This window comes from Suricata suricatta, chromosome 9 (genome assembly GCF_006229205.1).
Source record: "Suricata suricatta isolate VVHF042 chromosome 9, meerkat_22Aug2017_6uvM2_HiC, whole genome shotgun sequence".
NCBI lineage: Eukaryota > Metazoa > Chordata > Mammalia > Carnivora > Herpestidae > Suricata > Suricata suricatta.
The window spans coordinates 83,395,881-83,412,181 of NC_043708.1; the positions used below are offsets into that span (position 1 = coordinate 83,395,881).

At 38.4% G+C, this 16,301-nt stretch overlaps 1 protein-coding gene across 9 annotated transcripts in view; it reads right to left on the reverse strand.

The window, feature by feature from the left end:
• The window catches only part of TP53BP1 (tumor protein p53 binding protein 1), a 74,869-nt gene that overhangs the window by 27,992 nt on the left and 30,576 nt on the right, over positions 1 to 16,301 (reverse strand). For 7 of the 9 annotated variants that reach the window (XM_029950869.1, XM_029950867.1, XM_029950871.1 and 4 more), the window contains 5 exons: positions 11,386 to 11,505; positions 10,422 to 10,625; positions 7,012 to 7,069; positions 5,921 to 6,010; positions 791 to 1,274 (listed from right to left, as the gene is read on the reverse strand). In XM_029950869.1, the coding sequence (XP_029806729.1) occupies positions 791 to 1,274; positions 5,921 to 6,010; positions 7,012 to 7,069; positions 10,422 to 10,625; positions 11,386 to 11,505 (956 nt within the window). Of the gene's footprint in view, positions 1 to 790; positions 1,275 to 5,920; positions 6,011 to 7,011; positions 7,070 to 10,421; positions 10,626 to 10,799; positions 10,935 to 11,385; positions 11,506 to 16,301 lie in introns of those variants that run through there. The other 2 variants (XM_029950875.1, XM_029950868.1) reach the window with 2 other exon arrangements.

The window sequence follows — 16,301 nt, forward strand, 5'->3', positions numbered from 1 at the left end:
AGAGTCCAAGTGAAGATGATCTACCACAGCAACTGAAAAGGCAATTTAACCACTATTAACTTCCTAATTTTCCCTGCTGTGGAACCCACTGCCACCTGATGAAATTGAATGAACTTCCTCTTATTTATTAACATGTACACTTCTTCCACGCCTTCTTACTTGTTACTACCAACACTCCCCCTCCTCTATTCCCAACAACCTGTTGCTCCTCCAGCCTTGCTTCCACCAGCCCTGATCCTTTTCCCCCCATGACATCCAGCTGCAGCCGATCTGTGTAGTCCTCATCGCCTGAGGACATCCTCCTTCCTACAGTTCTTACTCTTTTTTGTTTCTAATACTGTGTTACATTATCCTTCATGCTTCTTCTAGCCCTTCTCCTCTGCTTCCTACTCCTTTAGTTCCTGGGAACCCTGGTGAAATAGACTTGGGAGAGAAGCAATCAGCTCCAATGTTTTTAAGGGAGGATGAAAAATGATGACAGAAGGAAAAGAGTAAATGTAGAAGAAATATCATAGGGCCCAGACTATATTCCTGGCTTTTTCTTCCAGTAAAGACCTACTTGACAAACTCTAGTAGCACTATTTCATTTTCCATAAGAGACTATCTATTGGCTATAGCTACCCATAATTTTCACAACCCTCTCTCTCTATCCTGGAAAAACTGTTTTTAACAACTGGTCTGTACAAAACTGTTAAGAATTATCATTAGGTAGAAGTACCACAACTTAAATTCTCTGGGAATCCATGAAGTCAAAAACAGGGCCCCTGAGATACCCTAGACGTGCTCTCACCTGGCTGTGGAGCGACTCTGTATCATCCCCAGGAGCACTGACTGGTTTCTCACCACTCCCCCTCTCCGTCTGAACCATGGCATCTTGTTTTCCGGAGTTCTGGTCCACTGTACTGGTCCCCTGTTCACACACATTCTTTACAGTCTGGGTTGCCGCTGAAACAGTTTCTGGGACCCACAGAGAACGCTCTATGGTCTGGATTCCTATGTTATTTTGGCTGGGCCTTTCAATCAAAGCATTACTAGGTTTTTCCTGATTGGTAGTTCGTCCTTCTTTCTGGCCTTCTTGCACATCTATCTTCACTGCTTCCGCTTGAGGACTGGACAACCCCTGTGTAGCCACCTGTCGAGAGGTAGGAGATGGAGGGTCTTTGACAGGACAACTGGGCTCCAGAGGCTGTTGACTCTGTCTGGTCCTTTGGTCACCTTCCAATTTTTCCTTCTCTTCTTCATCTTCGGTGCTTGGAAAACTGAGCGAGTTCCCTCTGTAAATCAACCATATAAAGAAACCAGGTCAAGTAAGCAAATGTGAGTGTGTGTGTGTACTAGCAAAGAAACCGTAATTTGACAATATAAAAATGTGGGGAAGGGAGAAAATAAGGCAACCTAGCATATCACCTTACAAAGTTTTCAACATAATTTCACTCTTGAAAAAAATAATGGTATATTAGACTATATATCACCACGATGATAAAGTCATAAAATTTATTCCCATCACTAGCTATGAACTCTGAAACTTGACATAGGAAAATAAGGTAAACTAAAAAATGTAAAGTCATTACTTAAGTTATAGTCAATGAAGGCTGTTTAGGGATCTGCTTCAAGAGAGATTAGGTCAACATGCCTCATTTGGTTTTTATTGGTTCTAACATCCCTTAAATGACTCCTAGGCATTTTAGATTCTTTTCTTCACCTCCGCCCCCTACCCTTGTAACAACAACCAATAGTTTTAGGGAAAGAAACTTAATCTATACAGGATAGAGTTATAGGTGAGAGTCTAGCTTTGATAGCTAAACTGGTATATCTTACAACTAACAATTCAGAATGACTTGGTTCCTCCAAGAAAGTTCTCAAGATACAGCCTACTTCTTTTCATTTGGCTATCAGAGATTTATTCATTTTTCCCACAAGCATTTGATTAATGTCTCCTATAAAACAGATACCACAAAGTCCTGAGATGCCCAGGGGCTTTCTTAAATGTCTTTAACCAGAATAAAAAGGCCCAGATTAACTGCAAGCAAGCAGGTTGCAAAGAAACTTGAAATTCATGTGTTAGGGGCACCTGGGTGGCTTAGTCAGATGAGCATCCAGACTCTTGATTTCCACTCAGGCCATGATCCCATGGTGAGTTCAAGCCCCGCATCAACTCTGCACTGACAGTGTGGAGAAGGTCTATCACCCTATCTCTCTCACTGCTTCCCCAATTCTCTCTCTTTAAATAAATAAATTTAAGGGGTGCCTGGATGGCTCAGTCAGTTAAGTGTCCAACTTCAGCTCAGGTCATGGATCTCACGGTTTGAGTTCGAGCCCCATGTTGGGCTCTGTGCTGACAGCTCAGAGCCTGGAGCCTGCTTTGGATTCTGTATCTCCCTCTCTAACCCTCCCCTGCTCACACTTTCTCTGTGTCAAGAATAAACAAACATTAAAAAAAAATGAATAAGCTTCAAAAAAATTCATGTCTTATTTATTGATCTCTATTTAAAATACCTAACACAGGGCTTAATATATAGCAAATGCTTAATAAATGTACTCTGGTAATTTATTAAGATTCTCTCCATTGAGTAACTGCAAAAACCTACTCTCAGGTTAAGTAAACTAATTGTATAAGTAGCAAATTCATGTAGAAAATGCCTATAAACTTTTAACATTTTGGTAAATCACAAGTTCGATGAATCAGTACACTATAGACAAAACAAGAATCTAATGCATTTTAGGCTGCATTAAATGCACAGTAGCCAGAATAAGATAAAAGGAACCCATTGTGAACTGACCATAGTAAGACCACATCTGGATCTGTTTTAGTTTGGAGTATCCTATTTTTATAAGGCATAAACCCAGAAGGTAACCTCCAGGATGACCAAGTATCTAGAAACCTTGTCACATATTACTATATTCTTTGGCTAGAGAAAGATGAACTAGTCACTGAGACAGAGAAAGCAGTCTCCAATCTGGGAGAAGCTCTCACCCCTTAAGAGGTGAACTCACAAGGGTAGGCAAAAAAGGAAACCATAAAGAGCTCTTTGGGAAATGCTCTGCTCTGGATCTTGAGTAAGAAAGATGAAAGGAAAAGTTTCTGAAATTCCTATCTTATTTAGCTCAGTTTACCAAAAGAGGAGATTAAAGACAGATTTAGAATAGAGTTCTAGCTAAAGAGAGCCTGGTAAAAATTTAGTGGTCATAGCTTGAGTCCTGTCAGGAACCTCAATTGAAGAAGGATATACAATACAATAAAGATAAAACAAGAATAAGACCACCAAGAGACAGATGAGTAACACCCACCTGTGATGAGGTTGTAAGTAACCATATATAGAATTTACTCCTCACAAGGCTACGTGCACAGCAGGCTGCTCAATCAATACTAGCTGCGCAAAACAAAGCAGTTAAGAACACTCAATTCATCTTTTCTACAAACTGAATACTTATGTATGAATCTTTTAGACAGCTAACACGTTAACATCTGAGTAATGAAAGTTAGTCAAAAGCTACAGGAACAGGATTAGCCATTTGAAGCATTCAATTACCATTGTTTCCCACCCTTATACAAGCTTAGGACATTTTATAGAAGCTGTTTATTTGGGGTAGAACCTGTGAATAGAATTTCACTTCCAAAGAAAAGTTGTGTTTTATTTTGGACTTTTTAAATTTTTTTAATGTTTATTTATTTTTGAAGGAAAGACAGAGAAAGAGTTTGAGTGGGGGAGGAGAAGAAAGAAAGGGAGACAGAATCTGAAGCAGGCTCCAGGCTCTGAGCTAGCTGTCAGCACAGAACCCAATGTGGGGCTCCAACTCACTGGCCATGATCGTGACCTGAGCTGAAGTCAGATGCTAAACCAACTGAGCCATCCAGGTGCCCCAGACTTTTTCTACTCTTAATTGACAAGTATTAAATTGCTTTTATTCCCCAAAGAGTTAAGCAGAACAACTCTCTTCTCTCTCGAAAGACCAAAGATGTCTCACTGCAACATTAGCAATATTCAGTAGATTCCTACCAAATATCAGATATCAATATCCTATGATTTTGGTATTTATCATTCTCATGTTAGCCTCACTCATGGTCATTTCCCCCATGTTCATGTATTTACATACATATATAGATAGAACAGTAGGAAAAAGCAAAGCCTTAATTGCAACACATGTTGAAGAAAGTGGTGCCCCACTCCTATCATGTTAATAAATCCTTACACTTAAATAAAACTGTGAAATACCTACTATAAAGATGTGTATTAATGTCTCAATAAACAATAAAGAAGGAATCTTTAGCACTAGAAAAGAGCTTTGGAAGACAAAAAAAAAAACCCCAGTAAATTAAAAAAAAAATTTTTTTTAAGTTTATTTATTTTGAGAGAGAACACCAAGTGGGGAAGGGGCAGAGAGAGAGAGAGAGGGAAAGAGGGAATCCCAAGCAAACTCTACACCACCAGTGCAGAGCCCGATGTGGGGCTGGATCTTACAAATGGCATGATCATGGCGTGAGCCAAAGATGGACACTTAACCAACTGAGACACCAAGGCACCACAAGAAATCCAGTGAATTCTAAGAAGGGCCACACCTCTCTTTATTTATTAGTTCCAGCTACACGATCCTACCTTGGTCACTAAATGCCATATTTGGAAACTGATACTTCGAAAGCAAATTTAAGCAGAAAAAGTCCAAATAAAAATAATCCAAAGTGAAAAAGGGAAGAATAAATCTCCATACTTAACAAACTTTTAACCTTTATATTCTGAGTGCAGGTCTGTCTATGAAACAACTGAAATCAAATCCAGCTGGATTCTCAGGCCCATGTTCTACCAAGGTTAAACCAAATCACCAACACTTTGACCTCTCTAAGATATTCTAATAAAATGGGAAGGCAATACAATGCCTCAATAAATTTAGTAACTGAGAGGTCATTACCATATTGCTTTTTGAATCACACAAAGTGGGGTTTCACCTAACAAGCTTCTTGATACAATAAAGGATATGAGCTGGCCTATTTGATTCTCAAGAACACCAACAAGTTCATATTTAATAATCAGAATGCCAACAAAGCACTGATGTTTCTTTTCAATATTCATTATCAATAAAGACTATAAAAATTACGTTGCAAATAACACTATTAGGAATATACCTGCTGACAAAACATAACATTCTTGAATTAAAAAAAACACTGAATACCACTTCATAATGAAAATACAAGTTTACTTCCATTGCCATTACTTCTTTCCTGAGCCTGGGTGGCTCAGTTGGTTAAGCATTTGACTTCAGCTTAGGTCATGATAGCATGATTTGTGGGTTTGAGCCCTGCACTGGGCTCTGTGCTGACAGCTCAGAGCCTGGAGCCTGCTTCAGATTCTGTGTCTCCTTCTCTCTCTGCCCCTCCCCCCTTCATGCCCTGTCTCTCAAAAAATAAATAAATGTTAAAAAATATATATTTTAATAGAGAAAAGTACTTTCAAACTCAATTTTTTAAATTTCTCTTTCACGGCTGTTCTAAAAGATTATGGAGTAAAGAAATCATGGACAAATCTTAATTCCACCAAGTATGACAAACGTTAAATTTGAGGTGCTGAACATCTCAGTTTTGCCCTAAGGGAAATTAGAGAAAAATAAAAAGTCTTGTTAAAAATAAACATTTCTAAAACTAAGAAAACCAAGAAATAATCTTAAAAATATAGAATAATATAGCTTCATAAATTTATGAAGACTGAATCATTTCAAGTTGACAACAGATCAAGACAAAAATCCGTAGCTCAAAAATATTAAATTTCTCAGGACATCTCACTTATACATCTATCTAGAATATGTCACAGTCTGTCAGATAAAAATGTAAGATCAAGTTCACAAAATGGTAGCAATACATTCTAGATTCTGGACCCAACCATTTTGCAAATAAATACAGCTCAAAGGAGACTATGAAAATAATGCTCACTTGATGGGTGCAGAGGGAGGATCCCGATTTCGAGCCTTATCATCTTGTGCTTCACAGACACGGCTCAATGAAGACATGGTCTTCTGGGGACTAAGATAACACATACTTAAAGCAACATACTGTGTTAAGTTTTGAAAGGAAAAATACCCCTGGATATTATCTTTTTTAGGCACAGAAAATAAAATCCTTGCTCTGTGTTCCAAACCCCACAACACCTAACGCCAAAATGCCATTCTTCATAGCACAAGATTTCCAATTAGTATAAGAAAAAAGTCTCAAGGAAGATTCACAGGAAATAATATGGACAGAAGACTATAACCAACAGCATCTGACAAAATTAAGTTTCCATTCTTGCATGGCAATAACCAGCTGGAGCTGAACAGGGGCAGATGTTCAAATGGTATACACGTTTAGTTGGCCATCACCCTTAATACTTGGGCTCTCAGCACCTAGCCTGCTCTACTTATTTACTGTGCCCGCCACGTCGGACTTAAGAATCCTCACCTATACTTCACCAACTGCTGCTACTATGTTCATGCTAGATGACTCACGCCATAAACCAATGAAACAATTCTACTCTTACAGCCACCAGATGGCAAAGCTTACCACTAGAGCCTCAGGATGGGGTCAAACACATTCTCAAAGTATTACAGCATTCATGACAGAGCAAAAATACCAGTTCACCACAGTAGTTAATTTGGCAGGCAGAAGAGAAAATGTCCTGAGGTTGCAGCAGCAGGAGTCAGGGATCCTTGAAGGCATCAGGTCTAAGGCTATTTCTCATTAAACCCTTTATTACCTTACCAACAGCAGCAATAATCTCAGTCTCCTCAATAGAAACAAAGAAAAGGGCATTCCCACATGAACAAAAGAAAGGATAACACCCTTAAATATCTTAGTTCTAAGTATAGCTAAAACTTTATTAGACTGAATGTATTAATAAGAGCCTACTGTTAGATTTAATACATGGCTAAATCCCTTATACCTGAGTTTCATTTTAAGATTTTTCCTTTATTGATAAGTCATCTTCCTCTTATTACCAGAGTGGCTTTGTATATAAACTCCTCTAAATAGCAACCAGCTCAGGTTACCTGGCAACAGCCTCAGCACCAGCAGTAGATCCATTTTTTCTTTCACCAACTGCAGGCTCTGAATGAAAAAAAAAGAAGAGAAAGGAAAGAGCAACAGAATTCAGTTAGTGTAACACCTAAATACCTCTGAAAACCTACTCTACTAATGATTGCAACAAATAACAAAAAGGGTCTAAGAATAATAATAAGTGAACATAAATGACTTCTTATCATTTAAACAGTACAAGTTTTTCCTCACTTGCACCATGTTTCTTTCAAATTTCCTCAGAAGACTTATCAGTTTGTCCAGAAATATAATATAATGAATTACTCAATAGTAATGTAAAAATGAAAATTAAAACTAATCCTCAATCAATTCATCTCTCCTTGTACATGATGTAAAAAATTTACATAGTAAGAAAACACAAAACTTCAAAAAAGAAAAAAACTTCAGTAAAATAAATTATGCAAGAAATGTTTTAAACACAAATTTGGGGTGCCTGGGTGGCTCAGTAGGTTAAGAGTTCAACTTCGGCTCAAGTCATGATCTCACGGTTCATGGGTTCAAGCCCCGTGTCAGGCTCTGTGCTGAGAGCTAGCTCAGAGCCTGGAACCTGTCTTTGGATTTTGTCTCCCTCACTCTGACCGTTACCTACTCACTCTCTCTCTCTCTCTCAAAAATAAATAAAACATTTAAAAAATTTTTAATTGATACAAATTTTAAATAGTGTGGAGTTTGGTTTTTTGTTGTTGTTTTTAAATAATTCACAGTTTTAAGAGAACCCACACACAGAAGATACTCAAGTTCTTCCCAAAGAAGTGCCTTTGAGACAGATATTTGAAAAACGACACACATTTTCAAGAAATAATCTATAGCCAAGAATTAAGAGTGATACTGAGAAAAATCCCATTTTCTCAAAGCAACGTCACTACTGCCAAGGGATTAAATTGTATTCATTTATAATTTATTCCAGACTTAGAGAAAATAATACATATTTTTCAACATTTCTAAAATATTCATTACCCCCCAAAAAATCTTCTACACAGTCTGTCAAGGTGGCAGTAGAAGTGTGATGGTTAGAGCCCAGGCTCTGAAACAGGCCCTGGCTCCAGCATTTAGCAGTCCAACCTGGGAGTAAACCCCACGCCTGAGTCACTTTCCTCATCTATAAGACAGACATAAACCAGAACAAACCTCACAGGTTTGCTGTGAAGATGAACCGGGCAAAATCCAGTCACTGCCTGATACTGTATTCCTACTATTAGGAAAGGTAGTAATACCGTCTACCAGGTTAGCTCCACCGAAGGTCTTCCCAACTGTAACTTCAAATCTAAAGACTCAGGCTACCACCTACTCTCTTCATAAGCCCCACTTGATTTCAGAGAGGATAATAAAAATGGTAACATGTAATACTTTAATTTCTACTAAGGATCTAATATTCAAATTAATAAGCACTGAAAAAGCAGAATAGCACTGTAATTCAGACCCAGACAGTTCTCGAAACTACTTTGTTGTTGTTGTTGTTGTTGTTTTTTTTCCAGTAATCTCTACACCCAATACGGGGCGTGAGCTCACAACCCTGAGATCAAGAGTCATATGCTCTTCCAATCGAGCCACCCAGGCACACCCCTCGGTTCTTAACCAGGGCACCTGGATGGCTCAGTCAGTTAAGTGTGCAAATTTGGCTCAGGTCATACATGATCTCATGGTTCGTGAATCTGGGCCCTGCGTTGGGCTCTGTGCTGACAGCTCGGAGCCTAGAGCCTGCTTCAGACTCTGTGTCTCCCTCACTGCTCCTCCCCGATTCATGCTTGCGCTTGCTCTTTCTCTCAAAAATAAACATTAAAAAATATTCTTAAAAAACTACCTTAAATTCAGACTACCCATTTACTAGATGTTTGACTCTAGTTAACAGGACTTATTTCACAGGTTTGTTGTCCAATTCAATGAGCTATACATGTAAAACGCCTGGAATTTCATAAGTACTCCAAGTATATTAGCTAAATTTCTTTTCTTTGGTCTCCAGGAAATGAGAGGCCCTTCTTAATCAAGTCCACCCATTCTGCCTGTAGTCTTTGAAAGCTTTGTCTCCCTACTCCCTCAGGGTTTTGATCCATTAGCTATTTCACCTATTCCCTCATTTTTTACTCCATCTCTCTTTTGGAGACTTTGTCTCAGCCTGTAAACTGCTTAGGCCTCCCTATGCTTAGGCATAAAAATGAAAACATCTCCAATCCTTAACTTGGCATATTTTTTCCTCTTTCTCATATAAACTTCTCAAAAGTCAAATCTGAGTTTGCTGCCTCTTCTTCCCATTACTCCTCAATTAACTTCAGTATAGCTCCTAAAGCACTACATTGGTTCTTGCTAGAGTCACCAAATGGATCCTAATTGCCAATCCGATGTACATTTTCATATATACCTTACTAGACACTCACTTTTGTGTCTGACATTATCTTTTTGTAATTCTCCTGCCCATAAGCTTCCTTTCCCATCTCTTTTATGAGTTCCTCCTGTTCTAACTCCATTAAACAGCATTTACAAACTACCTAGTGGAAAAATTATAAACTTTGTTTTCAGACATCTGATTCAAACTCTAATACTATCTCTTAGCAATTATTGTGACCTTATGTATATAACTTTAAAACCTCTCTTTGTGTCTGGAAATAAGGATATCTACTTTGGAGTGCAATCATGAAGACTAAATTCCGATGTAGATGCATTCTGTATTCCCCCTCCCTCTTACTTCCATACTCAACTGGTCCCAAGGTTCTCTTAGTTCTACTATTCATCTCTCATAAGGATCCCCTCATCTCCATCTCCACTATTAAAAACCTACTTCCTGGTTAAACAAAGACTGAGTTTTCCAGGCAGGAAAATAGGAAATGGGAAGGCAAAGCAAGGAATAAAGCACAAAGGCACCAAGTTTTTAAGTACTCAGCTGAGACGTTTAAAAAAGCAAATCTGATATTATTCCCTCGCCTACAATTCTTGAGTGTTTCGGCTTCATATAAAAGGCGTTTCCAAATCTGGATCTTTGCAACCTCCCTTGTTCGTACCTTCTCTGTATTCTAGCCATACCCAAGAACATGAAAGTAATGTGAGAAATAGTATAAGCCTAGAGTGTGAATCCACAATCCTACATTTTCTATTCTCTTCTGAACTGTATCTGAATATGGAAACCAATTACCTTATATACAAAGGTTTAATACAGAGAAACAAGCAGCACCAGAGATTATAAAATGAGCATCTTCAGTAACAGGACAGTGACTAGCTGAAAGCAAAGAATTAAGTCTATGAGAGTAAGACTTCAGAAATACATTTATAATTATAAAAGTATTAATCATTATAACTAGGAGAAAGATAACTAATACTTCTCATATGATCTGGAGCTACTAATTACCCAAGATTGATATAAAATAAAACTTACTTTCCAAACTAAACTGCAAAGACTCTTCACTAGTCTCAGTCTCAGGAGTGACCAGTTTCATTCTTAGACACAGTTTATCATCCACCTCTGGGGCAGCCCCAGGATTTCCTTTTTCATTCCCAAGTATGGGATCATTGGTCTCCACCATGCTTTCAGACATGACATCACTGGTTGCTATGGTGCTTTCTGGATAGTTGCTAATGCCTAAAAGAGGGAGGCAGGAGGAAGAAAAAAAAAACACTAAAATACAAACATGAAAAACTACAATTCAAGGTCACCAATTTGCCTGTTTGGCTCCACCGCTCTGCAGGATTGAAGGGGAGGGTTCCTAGGATAGATCCTGTCACAGTATCAACAACTACGCACTAGTATTGACACCTGGTCTTAAGAGGAGCAACAGGATTCAGTTCCACTTCTGCATCTGGACAAAGGATGCTGCATGAGCCCTCAGCCAACCCACATCTGCAGCATCAGGCATAGGTAGCAGGAGACTCCAGACGGCATGACTGTTACCTCCCAGCACTGACTAGAGAAAACAAATAGGTTAATGCAGAAGACTACTGGCTGCTTCAGGGAAGGAGGATCTAGGTTCCCTGGCCTGTCAGGTAGCAGACTGAAGGCTGGGGTACTGAATAAATAGTACTTCTACCCTATTTGCTGTCCCTTCCTTATAAAAATAGCTCTATATCATTGCTTAGCACTCACATTCTATTGCCCTGCAAGTAATAGAATAAAATCCTTATATTCTCTTCTTTCATTCCTTCCTTCCACCCTTTCTTCTCATTATCACTCAGTTATCTTCTGGGAGTAAACTCTTAGAATCAAACATGACAGCCTTATTCCTCCTAAGACAAAACCAACCTTATCAGGCAGGCCCAGCTCCTCAGATCTAAAAGAATTACTTACATAAAGAATGGTATCTCAGAAATTCTGCTTTAAATATCATTACATTTTAGTCACTCACCAATAGGAGTACTGTGTCTCTTGGGTTCCAGTTTTAGGTGACCAATAAGAGGTGGAGTTGCACCAGTCAATGGTGGGATAATATCACCTTCTTTAGGCAAAGTGAAGTGAAATGGAGTTTCTGGAGGCAGTACAAAAAAAAATTGTGTGTATGTATGTATGTATATATGTAAATAAACAAAAAAGAAACCAAAACAGAAGAAAGTAAAAGTGAGAAGACCTGCAAGAAGTATTTCAATTATTCTTTTCCCTTGCTCTCCAAATCAGCCTCATTCCCACCCCACCTCACCAGGCCTACCAACCAATTTCCTATTTTTCTCTGTGCTCCAGTTGTAGCCAACAATAGGTCTGACACAACGTTAACAACCAGAAAACAGACAAGGGAGGAAGCCCAAGGAGGAACATGAGGTCAAAAGGAACATGAACTACCATATGCCTTCTAGACCAAAATACTGATATTCACACATAAATGTCTGCACAATGGAAAATCCCACATATATGAGCATTCCCAGTGTACCCATTTTGACTAGTCATCAATAAATTAATATAAACATAACAATTTGTCAAGATATAAAACTTTATTTTTACCTAGGTCTTGGTTCCAAATTTTTTCTAATCAGAATTAGCAAACTGCCAAAATGATTTTTCTGGGCATGCCTGGGTGGCTGGGTCAGTTAAGTGTCCCAACTCTTGATTTTGGTTTAGGTCATGATCTCAGTCAGGCTGTGCAATGTCAGCACGGAGCCTGTTTGGATTTGTCTCTCTTCCTCTCTCCCCGCCCCTCCACAGCTTACACACACACACACACACACACACACACACACACAGTCTCTCTCACTGAACATTTTTTTTGAATCACATTTTCTGATTTCTTGTTTATCTCTTTTAATAAAGTGACTAAGTTTGGGAGAGAAAAAAAGAACTGTGCCAGACTGCTCCTCTTACACCTAACATCTGAAAATCTGTACTTAACTTTCCTGTGATGGCTCAAAATACCTATAATCTGGCATACCCAGTCTCTTCTTTGCAAACATTTTGCCCAATGTGTAACCCAACAGCACCAAGCAATTATCCAATTCTCAGCAGAAACTGACTCACATCATTCACTTCTGACACCATCTACCTGGAGATGGCATCAGTCCCACAAGAATACCCTCCCTTCAGATGCCAATCACAAGGCCAGATTGTACCTGTGTTTCTCATCAAATGGCTATACTTTGAGGATGCCACGACCTCCTCCCTTAGGTTTGATTTACAAGAGCTGCTCACAGGACTCAGAGAAACACTTACTTACATTTACCAACTTACTATGAAGGACACAGATGAACAGCCAAATACAGCACTACACAGAGTGAGGTCCAGAAGGGTTGTGACAGCAAGAGCTTCAGTCCCCATGCAACGGGGGATGAGATACCTACCCTCCCAGTTCATTACAATTTTGGGTGGAACCTTATTAAATCCTGTTGTTCAAGAGACTTTATTGAGCTTTAATCTCCAGCCCAACCTTCCTGGAGGAGGGTGGTAAGAATGAAAGTTTCAACCCTTTAATCATTTGGTCTTCCAGGTAATAGCCTGGGTCCTGAGGGATCCTACCCTAAATCACTTCATTAACATAAGCACAGAGGCGTTTGAAAGGGTTTGTTATGAATAAGAAAAGGTATTCCAAGGGGTCCCTGGATCACTCAGTCCCTGAAGCATTTGACTTCGCTCAGGTCACGATGAGTTCAAGCACCTCACTGGGTTCTGTGCTGAAAGCTCAGAGCCTGGAGCCTGTTTCAGATTCTGTCTCCCTCTCTCTCTGCCTCTCCCCTGCTGGCGCTCTCTCTGTATCTCAAAAATAAATTTAAAAATATTTTTTTTTAAATGTATTCCTATGGCTTGGGAAATTACAAGGATTTTTGGAGCAGTGTGCCAGGTACTGGGATGAAAACCAAGTTAATTTCTCATAATACCACATTTTTCTCTTTTCATCTTTTTCCACTCCACTTCTGTCTTTTATTATCTTTCATATGAAGCGCCTTGATACTTTTTCCTTCAAAGTCACAAAAAACAAAAAACATCTCTTATATCTACATGTAAGAGAAAATGAATGAGAAACCTGAAGGGATGAAGAGAGAAAATGAAATAAACTTTAGAAATAAAGGGTGAAAAGTATATATGCTCAGTAACAGAGAAATGGGTCAGGTAGATAAGGATTCATTCTCTAGCAATTACTTAAAAAACAAGTCCTTTGGGTTAATAAATAAGAACTTAGAAGAGATAGAAAAACTAAAAAGTAAAAAAATACCTCACAAATTGTCAAACATTACAAAGATACATTTTACAGAATTTTGCTTCCTAGAACAATCGCTCGTGCTGCACTGCTCTCTTGACAGGAACTATCCCTCGTACAAAGACTTACCATGCAGACTTTTGAAAATCTATGTGGGGGTGCCTGGGGGGCTCAGTCAGTAAGTGTCTGACTCCTGATTTCAGCTCAGATCATGATCTCATGGTCAGTGGGATCAAGCCCCGGGTGGAGTTCTATGCTGTTGACATGGAGCCTACTGCAGATTCTCTCTGCCTCTCCCCTGCTTACATGCACATGCACCCTCTCTCCTTCTCTCTCCCAAAAATAAACATTTAAGAAAGAAAATCTATATGAATATACAAAATCTTTAAGTACTTCTTTCTATGTCATACCATAACAGGCAAATGTAACATGCAAGCATTAATTACTGAACATTATTTCCCTGTAATAGGGTTTCCTTTGCACAGCACAAGATAATACTTAAGAAAAATTATTTGAGCACCACTGATCCAGTTGCATTACTACAACCAAATGGAAAAATGCATCTAATTTTATAGGCGACACTGCACTCCTTATCTGCTCCTTCAATGACTCATTCCTGATTACAAGAGCCTATCAATTTCTTTGTCTGCCAGAAGTCTTCCCTCTTCCCCAACCCCCCATTCTTTCTGCACACCACAACCAAAGCAACATTCCTATAAAATATTTGAACATGTTGGCCTCTTATCAAAATGTCAAGGTTTCCACTAGAAGATAAATTCCTAACTCTTTAATCAGCATTCAATTAACTAAGTAGCAGCCTATATTTCTAGTCTTTATTCATATTCAGAAAGCCTCTATTCAGTGTCCTCGAAATGTTTTCCCATTTCTCTGCTTTTGTTCAACTCATACGAAAAGACACTACTAATCTGGCTATCACCATCCTGCAAAACAGTATTTTACTTTTCGATACTAGAATTTTCCACATATTTAATTCTTTCTCTGACATTTAGCACACTTATTGCTTAAATTTATCAAGCCCCTTCTTGCTATTCCAGATTATCATGGGCTATCCTATTGTATGCCAGCATACCAACCTATGAAGAAAGCAATGAACAAAAGAAAACTTAATATCAATCATCAAACCAGCTAAGTGGGATGTTTGTCTTTATTACTAAGGACTTTAGAAAATTCATTAATCCAAAGCAATATTTAAAAAACCCTTAAAGTCAGAAAGGTATCCCTTACTTCTAACTTTTTGTTATAATCTACAGGCCACTTTATCTTGTTTTGTGCTCAAAAGAACTAGTCACTTCTTACAACTGATTAAAAATCATCCAGTTAAAAATACAAGAATTTCTATACTAGACAACTTCATGCATAAACACTTTACCCTAAAAGTCTGCCTCTGACATTAACATCTAATCAGGATGATATCCATAAAGCAAGCCAGTAAAGGTTAGAGCTAGAGCACAAAACATACCTAGCTTCCCTGATCATTATTAACCTATCACAGACTACCTTTTGTGGATTTAATTAAAGACTCACTGAATTTGTCACAATTTTTCCTGTAATCAACCTGTCAAAAATGTATTCTATATTGAGTAAGACTAGGTTTCCAAGTACCATCTTTTTTTTTTTAATTTTTCTTGTTTATTTATTTTTGAGACAGAGAGAGACAGAGAGAGAGAGAGAGAGAGAGGGAGAGAGAGAGAGAGACGGCACAAGCAGGGGAGTGGCAGAGAGAGAAGGAGACATAGAATCTGAAACAGGCCCCAGGCTTTGAGCTGTCAGCCAGAACCCAATGCAGGGCTTGAACCCACAGACCGCAAGATGACCTGAGCCGAAGTCAAACACTTAACCGACTGAGCCACCCAGGAACCCTCCCCCCAATCTTTTTAAATATGTATTTTCAAAGTTCAAGAGGTTTCCTTAAACAGATGTCTGAAGACAATGTCTCACATCTCCCAACTTATTTATATGTCCAGGCACTTAACAGTGAGTCTTTTTCTCCCCCAATTCCCTCTCTCCTCTTTCCTGTACTGTTTGAACTATTGTATCTTTTCTTTAATCAATAAATTTATTAACAAAAACAAAAGTCACCCTTCTAACTTTACCATACAAGAATCTAATGAACAAATCTAGGACTCAACCAATTCATAACTTTCATTTTGTCTTTCCAGACTAAAGAACCATTAACTTTTCAGGTTACTCTCATTTAATTAATCTCTCTTAAGCTTTAGCAACTAAATAACTGTATTTTTAAGTACAGAATAATTTTTTCTCTTTTCTAGCCATGTTCTTCCAAATGATTTACTTTACTTCAGACTAATTCTCTAACAGTCCAACCACAGTCTTCACTGTTTTTAGTTTGGCTCAAAAACTAAAATCCTGAAGCAGAAAACAACTTACTAATATTTTCAACTATTTAGAAAAAAGATTAGTAATCTAAGTTTTTACTATCACAGTGTCTACTATAAAAAAGAGCTAGCCCTGCCAATAAATGGTGAAAACAAGAATTCACGGAGCAAGAATTCATGTTAAAATGATACAATATCCCAATCTTTTAGAAGCTTCTTTTGGATGCAAGTGCTAAGGTAATTAAAAAATAGTCCTAAGTAGCCATATTAAAACCATCTATAGGTCCT